General features: G+C 40.4%; 2 protein-coding genes, 3 long non-coding RNA genes and 1 gene segment (V, D, J or C); 5 read left to right on the top strand and 1 right to left on the bottom strand.

The window, feature by feature from the left end:
- Positions 1 to 22596, bottom strand: part of ahi1 (Abelson helper integration site 1) — a 95045-nt gene that overhangs the window by 57610 nt on the left and 14839 nt on the right. The gene's annotated exons all lie outside the window — the stretch shown is intronic.
- Positions 133 to 16665, top strand: LOC119004910. Its single transcript, XM_037072240.1, has 4 exons — positions 133 to 450; positions 541 to 711; positions 14041 to 14337; positions 16340 to 16665. Exons 1-4 carry the CDS (start codon positions 348 to 350, stop codon positions 16663 to 16665), a joined length of 897 nt encoding a protein of 298 aa, XP_036928135.1. The 5' UTR covers positions 133 to 347.
- On the top strand, positions 882 to 8533 carry LOC119004461. 2 transcript variants are annotated; one of them, XR_005070201.1, is made up of 4 exons: positions 882 to 1091; positions 1188 to 1379; positions 4675 to 4930; positions 8412 to 8533. It is a non-coding gene; the product is annotated as an uncharacterized LOC119004461 (long non-coding RNA). The 2 variants fall into 2 exon arrangements; XR_005070202.1 differs by lacking the exon at positions 8412 to 8533 and adding an exon at positions 5020 to 5146.
- Positions 2189 to 3520, top strand: LOC119004463. Its single transcript, XR_005070204.1, has 3 exons — positions 2189 to 2577; positions 2674 to 3224; positions 3321 to 3520. It is a non-coding gene; the product is annotated as an uncharacterized LOC119004463 (long non-coding RNA).
- LOC119004464 lies at positions 9432 to 10770 on the top strand. Its single transcript, XR_005070205.1, has 3 exons — positions 9432 to 9578; positions 9666 to 10452; positions 10630 to 10770. It is a non-coding gene; the product is annotated as an uncharacterized LOC119004464 (long non-coding RNA).
- On the top strand, positions 12530 to 13225 carry LOC119004456. The segment is given in 2 exon segments: positions 12530 to 12663; positions 12759 to 13225. Coding segments are annotated over 2 exon segments (354 nt in total).

The raw sequence follows: 22596 nt of genomic DNA, 5'->3' as shown, positions 1-22596 counted from the left end.
GACACAGCAGCTTACACAATTACACAAATCACCACATGAAGAAAAGACAAACCACACTGTGAATGTTTGATATCAGACAGCTGGTTCACCACCAGGCAGTTAGATTCTTATTTTATCCGTTAGGGTGCAGTGTTTCTCCACAGATCTGTTGATATGTCATCTTTTCTTTTCTGTCCACTTTAACAACAAGATTTAGTGGATGTGATGAGCAGTTCAGTGCGTCTCTAAGAGGAGGGACTTGGACGTTTCCTTCACACCTCCACCTCCTTCACAACTTGGTTCTCTTATTGGAGGACTTACATACATGATATTAGGAGGGAATCATCAGCATACATGCATGGATAGTGATGAAAACAGCAGCAGAAACAAGACTGAGTTTAAATTCAGTCAGAAAACACAAGATGTTGATCGCCGTCTGCTTCATAACCTTGAATGTTATCATGGTTTCAGGTAATGAAATGAAACATGTTTGTTCTTTTTCTGTAAAATTGTTTACAACTAGAAATTTCTGATTTTGTTCTGTTGATGCCTTTTACACAGATTCCTCTCCAAGTAACCAAGTCAAACAGATTCCAGCCCAGATGTTCTACAAACCTCAAGAAACAGCCAAAATAACCTGTTCCCACAGTATTCAAGACTATAATGTAATCCTTTGGTACAAGACATCAGCGAACAGACAGCTACAGTTACTGGGATACATGTTTGGAGACAGTGAGTTTCCAGAGAAAACTGGAGTGGAAGAGACTGTGAAGATAGAAGGGAATGCAAACAAAGACAAGAACTGCACATTAACAATTGAAGGACTCAAACTGAGCAGCAGTGCAGTTTACTTCTGTGCTGCTAGTTAACACAGTGCTACATATCACTGATCCTCTGTACAAAAACCTCCCAATCACATGACATCACCCACCTCAAGCCTTCATGTTGGTTTGCTGATAGGAGGGTCTACTCACAGAGGAGGCTGGAAATAATCAGTATAACTACTGACAGACTGACAATACCTTTCATATCAATACAGTTATTACCAAACACAAAAGACAACATGATCCTCATATTCCTAAGCATTCATTTGAACAATGTTCTGGTTTCAGGTAATGTCATTAAGAGTTTTTAACATGTGTTTCTGGTATATTATTTTCAGTCATTGTCGCAGTAAATAAACTTTGCATTTCTCGTATTTTCAACAGGTTTGTCTCTCAGTGACCAAGTCCACCAGAGTCCAGCTGATATGTTCAAACAACCAGGAGAAGAAGCCAAAATCAACTGTTTGCACACCATTTCAACATATAATCAAATCCTCTGGTACAAGCAGACAAACAGACAACTACAGTTTCTGGGATACATGAATGTTAATACTGGATATCCAGAGGATGGAGCAGGTGTGAAGATAACAGGCAGTGCAATCCCGGACCAAAACTGCACATTAACAATTGAAGGACTCAAACTGAGCAGCAGTGCAGTTTACTTCTGTGCTGCTAGTTAACACAGTGCTACATATCACTGATCCTCTGTACAAAAACCTCCCAGTCACATGACACCACCCACCTCAAGCCTCCATGTTGGTTTGCTGATAGGAGGGTCTACTCACAGAGGAGGCTGGAAATAATCAGGCAGCTCTCTTCTGTTTGCAGTCATCGTCTGTTACCATCATGATTAGACTCCTCTTACATTTAGCAGCTCTGCCGTTCTGTTTAACAGGTAAAATTCCATTAAATCCTAACTTAATATGCTTAATACATTTTCTTTGTCACTAAATCTGTTTATTTTAAACGTCTCTTGCAGAACTCTCAAAAAACAGTGTCCAACAGACTCCCACTGCCCTGATCAAACATGCTGGAGAAGAAGTCCTGATGACCTGCAACCATTCAAACACTGATTTTGTTATGATGCAGTGGTACAAACAGTCTGCTGGGAGAAATGATATGGCTCTAGTTGGCTATGTACGTTACACTTCTGAGGAGGTTGAAGATCATTTTAAAGACTTTTGTGAAATCACCGGTAACGGACAAAGTCTGTCAAGTCTGAAGATTGCAAAGAGTCGATCTGAAGACAGCGCAGTGTATTTCTGTGGTGCCAGTAGAGCACAGTGGTACAGAAATCCTCCTTCTTATACAAAAACCTCCTCAGACACAGCAGCTTACACAATAAAACAAATCACCACATGAAGAAAAGACAAACCACACTGTGAATGTTTGACATCAGACAGCTGGTTCACCACCAGGCAGTTAGATTCTTATTTTATCCGTTAGGGTGCAGTGTTTCTCCACAGATCTGTTGATATGTCATCTTTTCTTTTCTGTCCACTTTAACAACAAGATTTAGTGGATGTGATGAGCAGCTCAGTGCGTCTCTAAGAGGAGGGACTTGGATGTTTTCTTCACACCTCCACCTCCTTCAAAACTTGGTTCTCTTATTGGAGGACTTACATACATAATATTAGGAGGGAATCATCAGCATACATGCATGGATAGTGATGAAAACAGCAGCAGAAACAAGACTGAGTTTAAAATTCAGTCAGAAAGCACAACATGTTGATCGCCGTCTGCTGCATCACCTTGAATGTTATACTGGTTTCAGGTAATGAAATGAAATGTCTGATGTTTGTTCTTTTTTTGTTAAGATCAGTTACACTTCAATGTTCCTGATTTTGTTCTGTTGATGCCTTTTACACAGGTTCCTCTCTAAGTGACCAGATCAGACAGATTCCAGACCAGATGTTCTACAATCCACTAGAAACAGCCAAAATAACCTGTTCCCACAGTATTCAAAGCTACGATCAAATCCTTTGGTACAAGACGTCAACAAACAGACAGCTACAGTTACTGGGATACATGTTTGGAGACAGTGTGTTTCCTGAGAAAACTGGAGTGGAAGAGACTGTGAAGATAGAAGGGAATGCAAACAAAGACAAGAACTGCACATTAACAATTGAAGGACTCAAACTGAGCAGCAGTGCAGTTTACTTCTGTGCTGCTAGTTAACACAGTGCTACATATCACTGATCCTCTGTACAAAAACCTCCCAGTCACATGACACCACCCACCTCAAGCTTCCATGTTGGTTTGCTGATAGGAGGGTCTACTCACAGAGGAGGCTGGAAATGATCAGCATAACTACTGACAGACTGACAATACCTTTCATATCAATACAGTTATTACCAAACGCAAAAGACAACATGATCCTCATATTCCTAAGCATTCATTTGAACACTATTCTGGTTTCAGGTAATGACATTAAGAGTTTTTAACATGTGTTTATAGTATATTATTTTCAGTCATTGTCGCAGTAAATAAACTTTGCATTTCTCATATTTTCAACAGGTTTGTCTTTAAGTGACCAAGTCCACCAGAGTCCAGCTGATATGTTCAAACAACCAGGAGAAGAAGCCAAAATCAACTGTTTACACACCTCTTCTTCTTTTGATCGAATCCTCTGGTACAAGCAGACAAACAGACAACTGCAGTTCCTGGGATACATGGTTGGAGACAGTGGATCTCCTGAAAAAACTGGAGTGGAAGAGACTGTGAAGATAGAAGGGAATGCAAACAAAGACAAGAACTGCACATTAACAATTGAAGGACTCAAACTGAGCAGCAGTGCAGTTTACTTCTGTGCTGCTAGTTAACACAGTGCTACATATCACTGATCCTCTGTACAAAAACCTCCCAATCACATGACACCACCCACCTCAAGCCTTCATGTTGGTTTGCTGATAGGAGGGTCTACTCACAGAGGAGGCTGGAAATAATCAGCATAACTACTGACAGACTGACAATACCTTTCATATCAATACAGTTATTACCAAACACAAAAGACAACATGATCCTCATATTCCTAAGCATTCATTTGAACACTATTCTGGTTTCAGGTAATGTCATTAAGAGTTTTTAACAACATCTTTTTATAGCACATCACTTTCAGCTGTAACTACATTTCAACGTGTCTTTTTTTTGGCATTTTCAACAGGTTTGTCTTTAAGTGACCAAGTCCACCAGAGTCCAGCTGATATGTTCAAACAACCAGGAGAAGAAGCCAAAATCAACTGTTTACACACCTCTTCAACATTTAATCAAATCCTCTGGTACAAGCAGACAAACAGACAGCTACAGTTCCTGGGATACATGTTTGGAGACAGTGCATCTCCTGAAAAAACTGGAGTGGAAGAGACTGTGAAGATAGAAGGGAATGCAAACAAAGACAAAAACTGCACATTAACAATTGAAGGACTCAAACTGAGCAGCAGTGCAGTTTACTTCTGTGCTGCTAGTTAACACAGTGCTACATATCACTGATCCTCTGTACAAAAACCTCCTCACTACACATCATTACAGCTTTCAGTCTCTCACACCTGCAATAAGCCAGTGTAACCAATGTTGGTCTTCCCTCTCATCCAAATCAGATATGATAATAGGAGGTTTCTTATGTGCAGCTATGCAACACTTTACCCTGATAAAGTACTTATGAAAAGCATTGAACTCTTAGTTTTTTCTCGTTTTATTGCTTTTATGAATAGAATCCTGGTGAATATATATATATATAGAAAAGAAAGAATGCAATCAGACAGCTGGTTCACCACCAGGCAGTTAGATTCTTATTTCATCCGTTAGGGTGCAGTGTTTCTCCACAGATCTGTTGATATGTCATCTTTTCTTTTCTGTCCACTTTAACTACAAGATTTAGTGGATGTGATGAGCAGCTCAGTGTGTTTCTAAGAGGAGGGACTTGCACATTTTCTTCACACCTCCACCAACCAACTTGGTTTTCTGATTGGAGGACTTACGTACATGAAATTAGGAGGGAATCATCAGCATACATGCATGGATAGTGATGAAAACAGCAGCAGAAACAAGACTGAGTTTAAATACAGGCAGAAAACACAACATGTTGATCGCCGTCTGCTTCATAACCTTGAATGTTATCATGGTTTCAGGTAATGAAATGAAACATGTTTGTTCTTTTTCTGTAAAATTGTTTACAATTCGAAATTTCTGATTTGTTCTGTTGATGCCTTTTACACAGGTTCCTCTCTAAGTGACCAAGTCAAACAGATTCCAGACCAGATGTTCTACAAACCTCAAGAAACAGCCAAAATAACCTGTTCCCACAGTATTCAAAACTACGATCAAATCCTTTGGTACAAGACGTCAACAAACAGACAGCTACAGTTACTGGGATACATGTTTGGAGACAGTGAGTTTCCAGAGAAAACTGGAGTGGAAGAGACTGTGAAGATAGAAGGGAATGCAAACAAAGACAAGAACTGCACATTAACAATTGAAGGACTCAAACTGAGCAGCAGTGCAGTTTACTTCTGTGCTGCTAGTTAACACAGTGCTACATATCACTGATCCTCTGTACAAAAACCTCCCAATCACATGACATCACCCACCTCAAGCCTTCATGTTGGTTTGCTGATAGGAGGGTCTACTCACAGAGGAGGCTGGAAATAATCAGTATAACTACTGACAGACTGACAATACCTTTCATATCAATACAGTTATTACCAAACACAAAAGACAACATGATCCTCATATTCCTAAGCATTCATTTGAACAATGTTCTGGTTTCAGGTAATGTCATTAAGAGTTTTAACAACATTTTTTCATAGTTTATTTCTTTCAGCTGTAACAACACTTTACCATGTCTTGTTTTTGGTATTTTCAACAGGTTTGTCTCTCAGTGACCAAGTCCACCAGAGTCCAGCTGATATGTTCAAACAACCAGGAGAAGAAGCAAAAATCAACTGTTTTCACACCTCTTCTTCTTTTGATCGAATCCTCTGGTACAAGCAGACAAACAGACAACTGCAGTTCCTGGGATACATGAATGTCAATAATGGATATCCAGAGGATGGAGCAGGTGTGAAGATAACAGGCAGTGCAAACTCGGACAAAAACTGCACATTAACAATTGAAGGACTCAAACTGAGCAGCAGTGCAGTTTACTTCTGTGCTGCTAGTTAACACAGTGCTACATATCACTGATCCTCTGTACAAAAACCTCCCAATCACATGACACCACCCACCTCAAGCCTTCATGTTGGTTTGCTGATAGGAGGGTCTACTCACAGAGGAGGCTGGAAATAATCAGTATAACTACTGACAGACTGACAATACCTTTCATATCAATACAGTTATTACCAAACACAAAAGACAACATGATCCTCATATTCCTAAGCATTCATTTGAACAATGTTCTGGTTTCAGGTAATGTCATTAAGACTTTTAACAACATTTTTTCATAGTTTATTTCTTTCAGCTGTAACGACATCTTACCATGTCTTGTTTTGGGTATTTTCAACAGGTTTGTCTCTCAGTGACCAAGTCCACCAGACTCCAGGTGATATCTTCAAACAACCAGGAGAAGAAGCCAAAATCAACTGTTTGCACACCATTTCAGCCTATGACCGAATCCTCTGGTACAAGCAGACAAACATACAACTACAGTTTCTGGGATATATGAATATTAATAAGGGATATCCAGAGAGTGGAGCGGATGTGAAAATAGAAGGTGGTGCAGAGAAAGACCAAAACTGCACATTAACAATTGAAGGACTCAAACTGAGCAGCAGTGCAGTTTACTTCTGTGCTGCTAGTTAACACAGTGCTACATATCACTGATCCTCTGTACAAAAACCTCCCAATCACATGACACCACCCACCTCAAGCCTTCATGTTGGTTTGCTGATAGGAGGGTCTACTCACAGAGGAGGCTGGAAATAATCAGTATAACTACTGACAGACTGACAATACCTTTCATATCAATACAGTTATTACCAAACACAAAAGACAACATGATCCTCATATTCCTAAGCATTCATTTGAACACTATTCTGGTTTCAGGTAATATCATTTAACGTTTTTAACAACATCTGTTTATAGTTTATTACTTTCAGCTGTAGCTACATTTCAACGTGTCTTGTTTTTGGTATTTTCAACAGGTTTGTCTTTAAGTGACCAAGTCCACCAGAGTCCAGCTGATATGTTCAAACAACCAGGAGAAGAAGCAAAAATCAACTGTTTGCACACCATTTCAATCCTCTGGTACAAGCAGACAAACAGACAACTGCAGTTTCTGGGATACATGAATGTTAATACTGGATATCCAGAGGATGGAGCAGGTGTGAAGATAGAAGGGAATGCAAACAAAGACAAGAACTGCACATTAACAATTGAAGGACTCAAACTGAGCAGCAGTGCAGTTTACTTCTGTGCTGCTAGTTAACACAGTGCTACATATCACTGATCCTCTGTACAAAAACCTCCCAATCACATGACACCACCCACCTCAAGCCTTCATGTTGGTTTGCTGATAGGAGGGTCTACTCACAGAGGAGGCTGGAAATAATCAGGCAGCTCTCTTCTGTTTGCAGTCATCGTCTGTTACCATCATGATTAGACTCCTCTTACATTTAGCAGCTCTGCCGTTCTGTTTAACAGGTAAAATTCCATTAAATCCTTACTTAATATGCTTGGTACATTTGATTTTTGTCACTAAATCTGTTTATTTTAAACGTCTCTTGCAGAACTCTCAAAAAATAGTGTTCAACAGACTCCCACTGCCCTGATCAAACATGCTGGAGAAGAAGTCCTGATGACCTGCAACCATTCAAACACTGATTTTAACAGGATTCAATGGTACAAACAGTCTGCTGGAAAAAAAGATATGGCTCTAATTGGTTATGTGCTTGTCACGTCTGAAATTGAAGATCAATTTAAAGACTTTTGTGAAATCACCGGTAATGGACAAAGTCTGTCAAGTCTGAAGATTGCAAAGAGTCGATCTGAAGACAGCGCAGTGTATTTCTGTGGTGCCAGTAGAGCACAGTGGTACAGAAATCCTCCTTCTTATACAAAAACCTCCTCAGACACAGCAAGTTACACAATAACACAAATCACCACATGAAGAAAAAACTAACCACACTGTGAATGTTTGATATCAGACAGCTGGTTCACCACCAGGCAGTTAGATTCTTATTTTATCCGTTAGGGTGCAGTGTTTCTCCACAGATCTGTTGATATGTCATCTTTTCTTTTCTGTCCACTTTAACAACAAGATTTAGTGGATGTGATGAGCAGCTAAGTGCATCTCTAAGAGGAGGGACTTGGACGTTTTCTTCACTCCTCCACCTCCTTCAAAACTTGGTTCTCTTATTGGAGGACTTACATACATAATATTAGGAGGGAATCATCAGCATACATGCATGGATAGTGATGAAAACAGCAGCAGAAACAAGACTGAGTTTAAATTCAGTCAGAAAGCACAACATGTTGATCGCCGTCTGCTGCATCACCTTGAATGTTATACTGGTTTCAGGTAATGAAATGAAATGTCTGATGTTTGTTCTTTTTCTGTAAAATTGTTTACAACTCGAAATTTCTGATTTTGTTCTGTTGATGCCTTTTACACAGGTTCCTCTCCAAGTGACCAAGTCAAACAGATTCCAGACCAGATGTTCTACAAACCTCAAGAAACAGCCAAAATAACCTGTTCCCACAGTATTCAAGACTATAATGTAATCCTTTGGTACAAGGTGTCTAAGAACAGACAGCTACAGTTACTGGGATACATGCTTGGAGACAGTGAGTTTCCAGAGAAAACTGGAGTGGAAGAGACTGTGAAGATAGAAGGGAATGCAAACAAAGACAAGAACTGCACATTAACAATTGAAGGACTCAAACTGAGCAGCAGTGCAGTTTACTTCTGTGCTGCTAGTTAACACAGTGCTACATATCACTGATCCTCTGTACAAAAACCTCCCAATCACATGACACCACCCACCTCAAGCCTTCATGTTGGTTTGCTGATAGGAGGGTCTACTCACAGAGGAGGCTGGAAATAATCAGCATAACTACTGACAGACTGACAATACCTTTCATATCAATACAGTTATTACCAAACACAAAAGACAACATGATCCTCATATTCCTAAGCATTCATTTGAACACTATTCTGGTCTCAGGTAATGTCATTAAGAGTTTTTAACATGTGTTTATAGTATATTATTTTCAGTCATTGTCGCAGTAAATAAACTTTGCATTTCTCGTATTTTCAGCAGGTTTGTCTTTAAGTGACCAAGTCCACCAGACTCCAGCTGATGTGTTCAAACAAGCAGGAGAAGAAGCCAAAATCAACTGTTTACACACCTCTTCAACTTTTAATCGAATCCTCTGGTACAAGCAGACAAACAGACAGCTACAGTTCCTGGGGTACATGGTTGGAGACAGTGGATCTCCTGAAAAAACTGGAGTGGAAGAGACTGTGAAGATAGAAGGGAATGCAAACAAAGACAAGAACTGCACATTAACAATTGAAGGACTCAAACTGAGCAGCAGTGCAGTTTACTTCTGTGCTGCTAGTTAACACAGTGCTACATATCACTGATCCTCTGTACAAAAACCTCCCAATCACATGACACCACCCACCTCAAGCCTCCATGTTGGTTTGCTGATAGGAGGGTCTACTCACAGAGGAGGCTGGAAATAATCAGGCAGCTCTCTTCTGTTTGCAGTCATCGTCTGTTACCATCATGATTAGACTCCTCTTACATTTAGCAGCTCTGCCGTTCTGTTTAACAGGTAAAATTCCATTAAATCCTTACTTAATATGCTTAGTACATTTTCTTTATGTCACTAAAGCTGTTATCTTTTAAATGTCTCTTGCAGAACTCTCAAAAAACAGTGTTCAACAGACTCCCACTGCCCTGATCAAACATGCTGGAGAAGAAGTCCTGATGACCTGCAACCATTCAAACACTAATTTTAACATGATGCAGTGGTACAAACAGTCTGCTGGAAAAAAAGATATGGCTCTAATTGGTTATGTACTTGTCACGTCTGAAATTGAAGATCAATTTAAAGACTTTTGTGAAATCACCGGTAACGGGGGAAGTCTGTCAAGTCTGAAGATTGCAAAGAGTCGATCTGAAGACAGCGCAGTGTATTTCTGTGGTGCCAGTAGAGCACAGTGGTACAGAAATCCTCCTTCTTCTACAAAAACCTCCTCAGACACAGCAGGTTACACAATAACAAAAATCACCACATGAAGCAAAAACTAACCACACTGTGAATGTTTGATATCAGACAGCTGGTTCACCACCAGGCAGTTAGATTCTTATTTTATCCGTTAGGGTGCAGTGTTTCTCCACAGATCTGTTGATATGTCATCTTTTCTTTTCTGTCCACTTTAACTACAAGATTTAGTGGATGTGATGAGCAGTTCAGTGCATCTCTAAGAGGAGGGACTTGGACGTTTTCTTCACACCTCCATCACCCATCTTGGTTCTCTTATTGGAGGACTTACTTTCATAAAATTAGGAGGGAATCATCAGCATACATGCATGGATAGTGATGAAAACAGCAGCAGAAACAAGACTGAGTTTAAATTCAGTCAGAAAACACAACATGTTGATCGCCGTCTGCTGCATCACCTTGAATGTTATCATGGTTTCAGGTAATGAAATGAAATGTCAGATGTTTATTTTTCTGCTCAGTTCATTTACAACTGGAGAGTCAATGAAAACATCACTGTTCTAAGAAATGAAAGACGGGACAGTTTCTTGCACTTGTTTCCATTCATCATTAATAAGTGAGTGAATCCTGATTTGTTCTGTTGATGCCTTTTACACAGGTTCTTCTCCAAGTAACGAAGTCAAACAGATTCCAGCCCAGATGTTCTACAAACCTCAAGAAACAGCCAAAATAACCTGTTCGCACAGTATTCAAAGCTATAATCAAATCTTTTGGTACAAGACGTCAAAGAACAGACAGCTACAGTTACTGGGATACATGGTTGAACAAAGTGCTTCTCTTGAAAAACCTGGAGTGGAAGAGACTGTGAAGATAGAAGGGGATGCAAACAAAGACAAGAACTGCACATTAACAATTGAAGGACTCAAACTGAGCAGCAGTGCAGTTTACTTCTGTGCTGCTAGTTAACACAGTGCTACATATCACTGATCCTCTGTTCAAAAACCTCCCAATCACATGACACCACCCACCTCAAGCCTTCATGTTTGGTTTTGCTGATAGGAGGGTCTACTCACAGAGGAGGCTGGAAATAATCAGTATAACTACTGACAGACTGACAATACCTTTCATATCAATACAGTTATTACCAAACACAAAAGACAACATGATCCTCATATTCCTAAGCATTCATTTGAACAATGTTCTGGTTTCAGGTAATGTCATCAAGAGTTTTTAACATGTGTTTATAGTATATTATTTCTAATCATTGTCGCGATAAATAAACTTCACATTTCTCATATTTCCAACAGGTTTGTCTCTCAGTGACCAAGTCCACCAGAGTCCAGCTGATATGTTCAAACAACCAGGAGAAGAAGCAAAAATCAACTGTTTTCACACCTCTTCAACCTTTAATCAAATCCTCTGGTACAAGCAGACAAACATACAACTTCAGTTCCTGGGATACATGTATGTTAGTCCAACTACAGAGGATGGAGCAGGTGTGAGGATAGAAGGCAGTGCAAAGAAAGATGAAAACTGCACATTAACAATTGAAGGACTCAAACTGAGCAGCAGTGCAGTTTACTTCTGTGCTGCTAGTTAACACAGTGCTACATATCACTGATCCTCTGTACAAAAACCTCCCAATCACATGACACCACCCACCTCAAGCCTTCATGTTGGTTTGCTGATAGGAGGGTCTACTCACAGAGGAGGCTGGAAATAATCAGGCAGCTCTCTTCTGTTTGCAGTCATCGTCTGTTACCATCATGATTAGACTCCTCTTACATTTAGCAGCTCTGCCGTTCTGTTTAACAGGTAAAATTTCATTGAATCCTTACTTAATATGCTTGGTACATTTGATTTTTGTCACTAAATCTGTTTATTTTAAATGTCTCTTGCAGAACTCTCAAAAAACAGTGTCCAACAGACTCCCACTGCCCTGATCAAACATGCTGGAGAAGAAGTCCTGATGACCTGCAACCATTCAAACACTGATTTTAAGATGATCCAGTGGTACAAACAGTCTGCTGGAAAAAAAGATATGGCTCTAATTGGCTATGTACGTTTTACATCTGAGGAGGTTGAAGATCAATTTAAAGACTTTTGCGAAATCACCGGTAACGGGGGAAGTCTGTCAAGTCTGAAGATTGCAAAGAGTCGATCTGAAGACAGCGCAGTGTATTTCTGTGGTGCCAGTAGAGCACAGTGGTACAGAAATCCTCCTTCTTATACAAAAACCTCCTCAGACACAGCAGGTTACACAATAACACAAATCACCACATGAAGAAAAAACTAACCACACTGTGAATGTTTGACATCAGACAGCTGGTTCACCACCAGGCAGTTAGATTCTTATTTCATCCGTTAGGGTGCAGTGTTTCTCCACAGATCTGTTGATATGTCATCTTTTCTTTTCTGTCCACTTTAACAACACGATTTAGTGGATGTGATGAGCAGCTCAGTGCATCTCTAAGAGGAGGGACTTGGACGTTTTCTTCACTCCTCCACCACCAACCTTGGTTTTGTGATTGGAGGACTCACTTACATAATATTAGGAGGGAATCATCAGCATACATGCATGGATAGTGATGAAAACAGCAGCAGAAACAAGACTGAGTTTAAAATTCAGTCAGAAAACGCAACATGTTGATCACCGTCTGCTGCATCACCTTGAATTTTATCATGGTTTCAGGTAATGAAATGAAATGTCTGATGTTTGTTCTTTTTCTGTTAAAATCAGTTACACTTCAAGATTCCTGATTTTTTCTGTTGATGCCTTATACACAGGTTCCTCTCTAAGTGACCAGATCAGACAGATTCCAGACCAGATGTTCTACAAACCTCAAGAAACAGCCAAAATAACCTGTTCCCACAGTATTCAAGACTATGATAGAATCCTCTGGTACAAGCAGACAAAGAGACAACTAGAATTCCTGGGATACATGCTTGGAGACAGTGGATCTCCTGAGAAAACTGGAGTGGAAGAGACTGTGAAGATAGAAGGGAATGCAAACAAAGACAAGAACTGCACATTAACAATTGAAGGACTCAAACTGAGCAGCAGTGCAGTTTACTTCTGTGCTGCTAGTTAACACAGTGCTACATATCACTGATCCTCTGTACAAAAACCTCCCAGTCACATGACACCACCCACCTCAAGCCTTCATGTTGGTTTGCTGATAGGAGGGTCTACTCACAGAGGAGGCTGGAAATAATCAGTATAACTACTGACAGACTGACAATACCTTTCATATCAATACAGTTATTACCAAACACAAAAGACAACATGATCCTCATATTCCTAAGCATTCATTTGAACAATGTTCTGGTTTCAGGTAATGTCATTAAGAGTTTTAACAACATTTTTTCATAGTTTATTTCTTTCAGCTGTAACAACACTTTACCATGTCTTGTTTTTGGTATTTTCAACAGGTTTGTCTCTCAGTGACCAAGTCCACCAGAGTCCAGCTGATATGTTCAAACAACCAGGAGAAGAAGCAAAAATCAACTGTTTGCACACCATTTCAACATATCGTCAAATCCTCTGGTACAAGCAGACAAATGGACAACTGCAGTTCCTGGGATACATGAATGTCAATAATGGATATCCAGAGGATGGAGCAGGTGTGAAGATAGCAGGCAGTGCAAACTCGGACCAAAACTGCACATTAACAATTGAAGGACTCAAACTGAGCAGCAGTGCAGTTTACTTCTGTGCTGCTAGTTAACACAGTGCTACATATCACTGATCCTCTGTACAAAAACCTCCCAGTCACATGACACCACCCACCTCAAGCCTTCATGTTGGTTTGCTGATAGGAGGGTCTACTCACAGAGGAGGCTGGAAATAATCAGCATAACTACTGACAGACTGACAATACCTTTCATATCAATACAGTTATTACCAAACACAAAAGACAACATGATCCTCATATTCCTAAGCATTCATTTGAACAATGTTCTGGTTTCAGGTAACATCATCGAAAGCTTTTAACAACATCTGTTTATATTACATCACTTTCAGCTGTAACTACATTTTACCATGTCTTGTTTTTGGCATTTTCACCAGGTTTGTCTCTCAGTGACCAAGTCCACCAGAGTCCAGCTGATATGTTCAAACAACCAGGAGAAGAAGCCAAAATCAACTGTTTCCACACCTCTTCAACTTTCGATCAAATCCTCTGGTACAAGCAGACAAACATACAACTTCAGTTACTGGGATACATGTATGTTAGTCCAACTATAGAGGATGGAGCAGGTGTGAGGATAGAAGGCAGTGCAAAGAAAGGTGAAAACTGCACATTAACAATTGAAGGACTCAAACTGAGCAGCAGTGCAGTTTACTTCTGTGCTGCTAGATTACACAGTGCTACATATCACTGATCCTCTGTACAAAAACCTCCTCACTACACATCATTACAGCTTTCAGTCTCTCACACCTGGAATGAGCCAGTGTAACCACTGTTGGTCTTCCCTCTCATCCAAATCAGATATGATAATAGGAGGTTTCTTATGTGCAGCTATGCAAAACTGAAAACAGGAGCTTCATACATTCAGTACATCTGCAGTGACTTATTACAACAGGATCAATATTATTAATCTGCTCTCAGTTCAAGTGTGGCTGATGATGGTCAGCTCAAAATATGTATTACTTTATATATTAAAGCGCATAGTTTAAATGAACAATACAAATCAGACTTTAACTGTGGCATAAGGTGGCAATATTAACATTAACCAAATACTGCATCTATTGTGTCTATTCAAGCCAGGGTGGTGCTCTTTGATTTTTGATCTATATAAATAATGTATGTACTTAATCCTGCTATATGCGCTGTGTTTGTTTTTGCAAAGTTTGCAATTTGCGTGCAGAGTGTACAGGAGAAATGATAACAGTGACAAGTCAAACCAAATCCTCTTTAGTCAGTTCACTCACTCAGCATCAGGACCGTCTCACTCTGGCTCCAGATTTATTATCGCAAAAAAAATAAATAATAGATCTTGTTAATTATTGTAAAAAAAAAACAAGCTGTTTACTGTCTGTAATGAAATAGTCATGAAAGTGGTGATAAGGGTTATTGATGGGTTTTCAAAAGCACTAATATACTGCACATCTGCAGCAATTTCTTTTTTCATGTGAAAGTAAAAAAAAGAAAAAAGTCTTTCACACGTGACTTAAAAAAAAAAAGATTTACTCGGCTACACACGTGAAAAAAAGCAAGAGGAAACACTAAGACACCACCCACTTTAAAAAGTTTTTTCCCTGAGAGGAGGGAGAAATAATCAGAATACACTGTGAGGGAGAACACAAGATTCAGTCAGAAAACACATCATGATCATTTTCCTCTGTATAACCTTTAATGTGATACTGGTTTCAGGTAATTTAAAGTCTTATTTCAATGATATTTTACAGTTAACTGTCAGGTTGCTGGAGACATTTAAGGTCAGAGATTCAAACAAAGGACGTGTATTTGTGTATTTCATTGTAAATTGTTTGCCATGTATTTCTGTACGTTTTTAACAGGTTCCAGTGATAAAGTCCACCAGACTCCTCCAGAAATGTTCGTCAAACAAGGAGAAAGAGCCAAAATCAGCTGTTCACACAGCATTCAAGACTACAACCGCATCTTCTGGTACAAGCTGTCAAAGAACACACAGATGCAGCTTCTCGGATACATGAGTTTAAATGATGAATATCCTGAAGATGGAGCGAATGTGAAGATGGAAGGAAGTGCAAACAAAGACAAGAACTGCACGTTAACGACCGAAGAACTCAGACTGAACAGCAGTGCAGTTTACTTCTGTGCTGCTAGTCAACACAGTGCTACATATCACTGCTCCCCCATACAAAAACCTCAGTGTTACAGCCCCTCACACCTGTTATTAAACCAGTCTAACCAATGTTGGTCTTCCCTCTCATCCGGATCAGATATACGAGGAGCTTCAGACATTCAGTGTGGCTGCAGAGGCTGCAAAATCAATGTTTGTTCTCAAGACACAAGAGATTCTAATTGCATGTGTTTATTGACAGTACAGCATACATTCTCATGGAGACCCACATGTGAATTCAATTTTCTTTTCTACAGCTGCTTTTTTGACAAACGTGGACTTTTCTATATCTTTCCAGTAGGTGGAGCTGAAGCCCCAGAAATTGTCTTCAGCTCTACACATGCACCTCTGAGACATTTGGTGACTGGTTATAGATTATAGAGGAGGGAACCAGAACCAGAGCCAGAACCATTCAGTGTTCATTCAGAAGAGGAGGTCAACATGCCTGCACTATTCTTTCTTTCCTGGCTCATTGGTAATCACTTTATTCATTCACTTCATCCACAGTCTCTACATAGTTAATTCATTTTCTGTCTTTCCAGGTGTTTGTCTGGGTGTTGAAGTCCACCAAACTCCTCCAGCTCTCATCGGGAGACCTGGAGACAAAGTCCAGCTCGTCTGCAGCCACAAAAAGACCGATTTTTATCTCATGCAGTGGTACCAGAAATCCCCCGGAGACCGAGCTCTGAAACGCATCGGTCATGTATTACACAACAACAGAGAATATGAAGAGTCTTTCAGAGAAGATTTTAACATCACTGGTGATATGAGCGGAACGACAGCAAAGAACGGCTCTCTGTTCATATACAACCTGAAGGCCCCTGAGCACAGTGCAGTGTATTACTGTGCAGCCAGTGATGCACAGTGACTGCAGATCCCCTCTCCTTAATACAAAAACTCTCAACCAACTTTTATCAACACATATGGTTTTGAATCAGAGCCTGAACAGGCTCCTCCCAGACAGCTGCTCTATGTGATGTCTGCTGTCACATCTTCACTCCACTTTTCTTTTCAAACCTCGGCCACATGTAGTTTGGACATGTTATCTGAATGCTTCTGAGTAACTTTTATTTTTATTGAAATGATGTTTTTTGTCTTTTTCTGTTGCCTGTCAGGTAAAAATTTTTTAGCAACAACTAGCTGCTATGAATGTGGAAATTGTTTCATTTTACCTGAATGACTTCTATATTTTTTTTCTCTCTGTCCAGGTGTTTGTCTGGGTGTCGATGTCCGTCAGTCTCCAGCTGATTTTATCACAAAACCTGGTGACAGAGTGCAGATTTTCTGCAGCCATGATAAAACAGACTTCAGGTTAATTTACTGGTACCAGCGGTCACCTGGAGACACAGCTATGAAACTCATTGGATATTTGTACTTTCAAGCTGCTACAATTGAAAATCCATATAAACAGTTCAATATCACTGGAGATTTGGGTGGAAATGAAGCAAAGAACGTCTCACTTACATTCCAAACATCTGGACTTGAGCACAGCGCGGTGTATTATTGTGCAGCCTGCAAAGAAAGCACAGTGACTGTTCTTCCTTTCTCCTCACACAAAAACTTCTCAGACCTTTATCAGCATTCATGGCTTCTAATCAGAGTGTGAACAGGCTCCTCCCAGCCAGCTGCTCCTGGTTTGATGTCATTATGTTCGCCGGTCTATTAAACACTTCCCTTTCCTTTTCAAACATCAGTCAGTTCAGTGGAGAAGTCAGTTTATGTTTAAGGCAAATGGTGAGTCAGTATGATCTGACTGGTGTGATGTAAAAAGATGTTTGAGGACTTTTTATGATAAAGAAAAAAATGCTGTGTTTGGTCTTTTTCTGTTGCCTAGCAGGTAAACAGTTTCCTCTAATACAATAAGCTGCGCTGAATGTGGAAATTGTTAAATATTACATGAATCACTTCTTTATTTTCTTTCTCTCTGTCCAGGTGTTTGTCTGGGTGTTGAAGTCCACCAAACTCCTCCAGCTCTCCTCGGGAGACCTGGAGACAAAGTCCAGCTCGTCTGCAGCCACAAAAAGACCGACTTCTTTCTCATGCAGTGGTACCAGAAATCCCCCGGAGACCGAGCTCTGAAACGCATCGGACACGTGTATCACAACAACAGAGAATATGAAGAGTCTTTCAGAGAAGATTTTAACATCACTGGTGATATGAGCGGAACGACAGCAAAGAACGGCTCTCTGTTCATATACAACCTGAAGGCCCCTGAGCACAGTGCAGTGTATTACTGTGCAGCCAGCTATGCACAGTGACTGCAGATCCCCTCTCCTTAATACAAAAACTCTCAACCAACTTTTATCAACACTTATGGTTTTGAATCAGAGCCTGAACAGGCTCCTCCCAGACAGCTGCTCTATGTGATGTCTGCTGTCACATCTTCACTCCACTTTTCTTTTCAAACCTCGGCCACATGTTGTTTGGACGTGTTATCTGAATGCTTCTGAGTAACTTTTATTTTTGTTTTGAGGCAGTCAAGATGATCTTTTATCTCTTTTTCTGTTGCCTGTCAGGTAAATATTTTCTAGCAACAACTAGCTGCTATGAATGTGGAAATTGTTTCATTTTACCTGAATGACTTCTATATTTTTTTTCTCTCTGTCCAGGTGTTTGTCTGGGTGTCGATGTCCGTCAGTCTCCAGCTGATTTTATCACAAAACCTGGTGACACCGTGCAGATTTTCTGCAGCCATGATAAAACAGACTTCAGGTACATTTACTGGTACCAGCGGTCACCTGGAGACACAGCTATGAAACTCATTGGATACTTGAACTACAAAGTTGCCACAATTGAAAATCCATATAAACAGTTCAATATCACTGGAGATTTGGGTGGAAATGAAGCAAAGAACGTCTCACTTACATTCCAAACATCTGGACTTGAGCACAGCGCGGTGTATTATTGTGCAGCCTGCAAAGAAAGCACAGTGACTGTTCTTCCTTTCTCCTCACACAAAAACTTCTCAGACCTTTATCAGCATTCATGGCTTCTAATCAGAGTGTGAACAGGCTCCTCCCAGCCAGCTGCTCCTGGTTTGATGTCATTGTGTTCGCCGGTCTATTAAACACTTCTCTTTCCTTTTCAAACATCAGTCAGTTCAGTGGAGAAGTCAGTTTATGTTTAAGGCAAATGGTGAGTCAGTATGATCTGACTGGTGTGATGTAAAAAGATGTTTGAGGACTTTTTATGACAAAGAAAAAAATGCTGTGTTTGGTCTTTTTCTGTTGCCTAGCAGGTAAACAGTTTCCTCTAATACAATAAGCTGCGCTGAATGTAGAAATTGTTAAATATTAAATGAATCACTTCTTTATTTTCTTTCTCTCTGTCCAGGTGTTTGTCTGGGTGTTGAAGTCCACCAAACTCCTCCAGCTCTCATCGGGAGACCTGGAGACAAAGTCCAGCTCGTCTGCAGCCACAAAAAGACTGATTTTTATCTCATGCAGTGGTACCAGAAATCCCCCGGAGACCGAGCTCTGAAACGCATCGGACACGTGTATCACAACAACAGAGAATATGAAGAGTCTTTCAGAGAAGATTTTAACATCACTGGTGATATGAGTGGAACGACAGCAAAGAACGGCTCTCTGTTCATATACAACCTGAAGGCCCCTGAGCACAGTGCAGTGTATTACTGCGCAGCCAGCTATGCACAGTGACTGCAGATCCCCTCTCCTTAATACAAAAACTCTCAACCAACTTTTATCAACACTTATGGTTTTGAATCAGAGCCTGAACAGGCTCCTCCCAGACAGCTGCTCTATGTGATGTCTGCTGTCACATCTTCACTCCACTTTTCTTTTCAAACCTCGGCCACATGTAGTTTGGACGTGTTATCTGAATGCTTCTGAGTAACTTTTATTTTTGTTTTGAGGCAGTCAAGATGATCTTTTATCTCTTTTTCTGTTGCCTGTCAGGTAGTTATTTTTTTTTACTTACAACTAGCTGCTATGAATGTGGAAATTGTTTCATTTTACATGAATGACTTCTATATTTTTTTTCTCTCTGTCCAGGTGTTTGTCTGGGTGTCGATGTCCGTCAGTCTCCAGCTGATTTTATCACAAAACCTGGTGACACCGTGCAGATTTTCTGCAGCCATGATAAAACAGACTTCAGGGTAATTTACTGGTACCAGCGGTCACCTGGAGACACAGCTATGAAACTCATTGGATACTTGAACTACAAAGTTGCCACAATTGAAAATCCATATAAACAGTTCAATATCACTGGAGATTTGGGTGGAAATGAAGCAAAGAACGTCTCACTTACATTCCAAACATCTGGACTTGAGCACAGCGCGGTGTATTATTGTGCAGCCAGCAAAGAAAGCACAGTGACTGTTCTTCCTTTCTCCTCACACAAAAACTTCTCAGACCTTTATCAGCATTCATGGCTTCTAATCAGAGTGTGAACAGGCTCCTCCCAGCCAGCTGCTCCTGGTTTGATGCCACTGTGTTCGCCGCCTTATTTAACACTTTGTCAGTTTAGCAGAAGGAGTCAGTTCATTTTTGGTGTGATCTGTTGTGCGATCTATCTTATATCCCTAAAAACTCTGGCTGGTGTTTCATGAAGGACTTTTTTTGCTGAGGGGGTCAAAATGATCCGTTGTGTCTTGTTCTGTTGCCTAGCAGGTAAACAGCTTCCTCACATATAATAAGCTGCTCTGTATGTGGAAATTGTTTCACTTTAAATTCATGACCTCTTTATTTTCTCTCTCTGTCCAGGTGTGTGTCTGGGTCTGCAGGTCCGTCAGTCTCACTCCGATCTCGTCACAAAACCTGGTGACACAGTGCAGATTTTCTGCAGCCATAATGAGACTACCTACAGAGTGATGCTCTGGTACCAGCGGTCACCTGGAGAAACAGCTATGAAACTCATCGGACATTTGTACTTCAAAGATGAAACAATGGAAGATCCATATAAAGAGAATTTTTATATAACTGGAGATCTGAGTGGGACCACAGCAAAGAATGGCTCTCTTATAATCAAAGCTGTAGGACAGGAGGACAGTGCAGTTTACTACTGTGCAGCTCGAGAAGCACACTGACAAAAATCCCCTCTGAACTGTACAAAAACTCTCCACCATCCTATATCGTGGTTTTGAATAAGACAGAATAAAGTGCTCCCAGACACCTGCTGCTGTGGTTGTGTTCTGGTTTGTTGCAGTCGCATCGTCAGTAAATACAACTATGTATCTACTTTATAGGGTTAGTAAAACATAAACCAGACCAAAAGATTCATTAATTCCGTAATTTCTTTCTGGGAATGAGGTGAAAGGAAGAGCATATATAGAGCCACACGAAGCCACTCCTCTTTTCTACATCATCACTCAACTCTTAAAATCATCCGTTACTTTAGATCAACTCAGTGCTTCATGTCAGATCTCTACATGATGATTAGATATCTCTTGTGCTATTTCATCGCAGGTAACAACTTTTTCATTCTGAACAAATTATACTGCTCAACTTCACGTTTAAAAATCAATAATCTGTCCCGCTCTGATCGCAGCAGGTGTTTCTCTGGGGGTTCAGATCCATCAGTATCCCTCTGCTCTCATCAGAAACGAGGGAGATGATGTACAACTTGTCTGTACTCACGGACAAACTGACTACACAGTAATGCTGTGGTACCAGAAGTCACCTGGAGACGCAGCTCTGAAACTCATTGGATATGTAGATTACAATAGAGTCAACTATGAAGAAATATATAAAGAGCATGTCAGTATCGCTGGAAAGTTAAGTGGGAATACAGCAAAGAATGGTTCTCTGTCTGTCCAGGACCTTAAAGAGTCTGAGCACAGTGCGGTGTACTACTGTGCAGCTTGTGATGCACGTTGAGTCAAATCTCCCATCAGCTGCACAAAAACTGATCACCATCTTTTATTAACTGTGGTTTTCACCAGACAGCTGCCGTCACCGTCTCCATCCTGGGATTTCTACCTCATTTCCTCTCAGTGTCTCTGCTAGGTTTGAATGGTACTCACTTTGTGAAATTGCACATCAACTACCCTTGAGTGAAACTGTTGTAATTTAAATAAAGGAGTCAACATGTGCTCTGATTTCTCTACATCACTTCCTGTCCCTCCTTCTGATCCACAAAGCACAGCAGAGACTCTGACTGGTTCTCCACATTCAACATGAAGCCGTCTCATCTCATTGTCTCCATCCTTACTTTGTTCTGGATTAAAGGTATTGTACATTCATGAAGACATTAGAACACACAGTAAGGTTTTATCATCACAGCACTTCTTAATATTGTGTCATCATCTCTTTACAGAAGTTCACCTCGATGAAGAAAAACAAGCATCTCAGTCTCCACCTGAACTGTTCATGAATCCAGATGGTGAATCCAAGCTGAACTGTTCACATCAGATCCCCAGCTATGACACTATTCTCTGGTACCAGCGCTCACCAGGAGACACTGCCCTGAAGCTGATTGGATATATGTATTTCAAAACCCCTAAGGTTGAGCCATCATTTCAGAGCCACTTTAATGTGAGTGGTGATGGAGAGAAAACAGCTTATCTTCACATCCTGAAAGCGAGACACCCTGAAGACAGTGGAGAATATTTTGCAGCAGCAAGTATGCACAGTGATAAAGTCAGTGACTGTCTCGTACAAAAACCTCCATAATAACCCAGCAGATAACAGCACAGCACCAGGAAACCACTGACACCATGTGACAGAGCAGCAACACCAGTTATAACTGCTTCATTACAGCAGCACTGCACTGCAGTGAAGTACAGTAGATAATAATAAAGACAGATCATACTCATAGATTTAAATGAATGTATACTTAG

Source organism: Acanthopagrus latus, chromosome 16 (assembly GCF_904848185.1).
Source record: "Acanthopagrus latus isolate v.2019 chromosome 16, fAcaLat1.1, whole genome shotgun sequence".
NCBI classification, from domain to species: domain Eukaryota; kingdom Metazoa; phylum Chordata; class Actinopteri; order Spariformes; family Sparidae; genus Acanthopagrus; species Acanthopagrus latus.
Note: the sequence above shows the minus strand (reverse complement) of the source record. Positions and strands in the feature narration are given on the sequence as shown.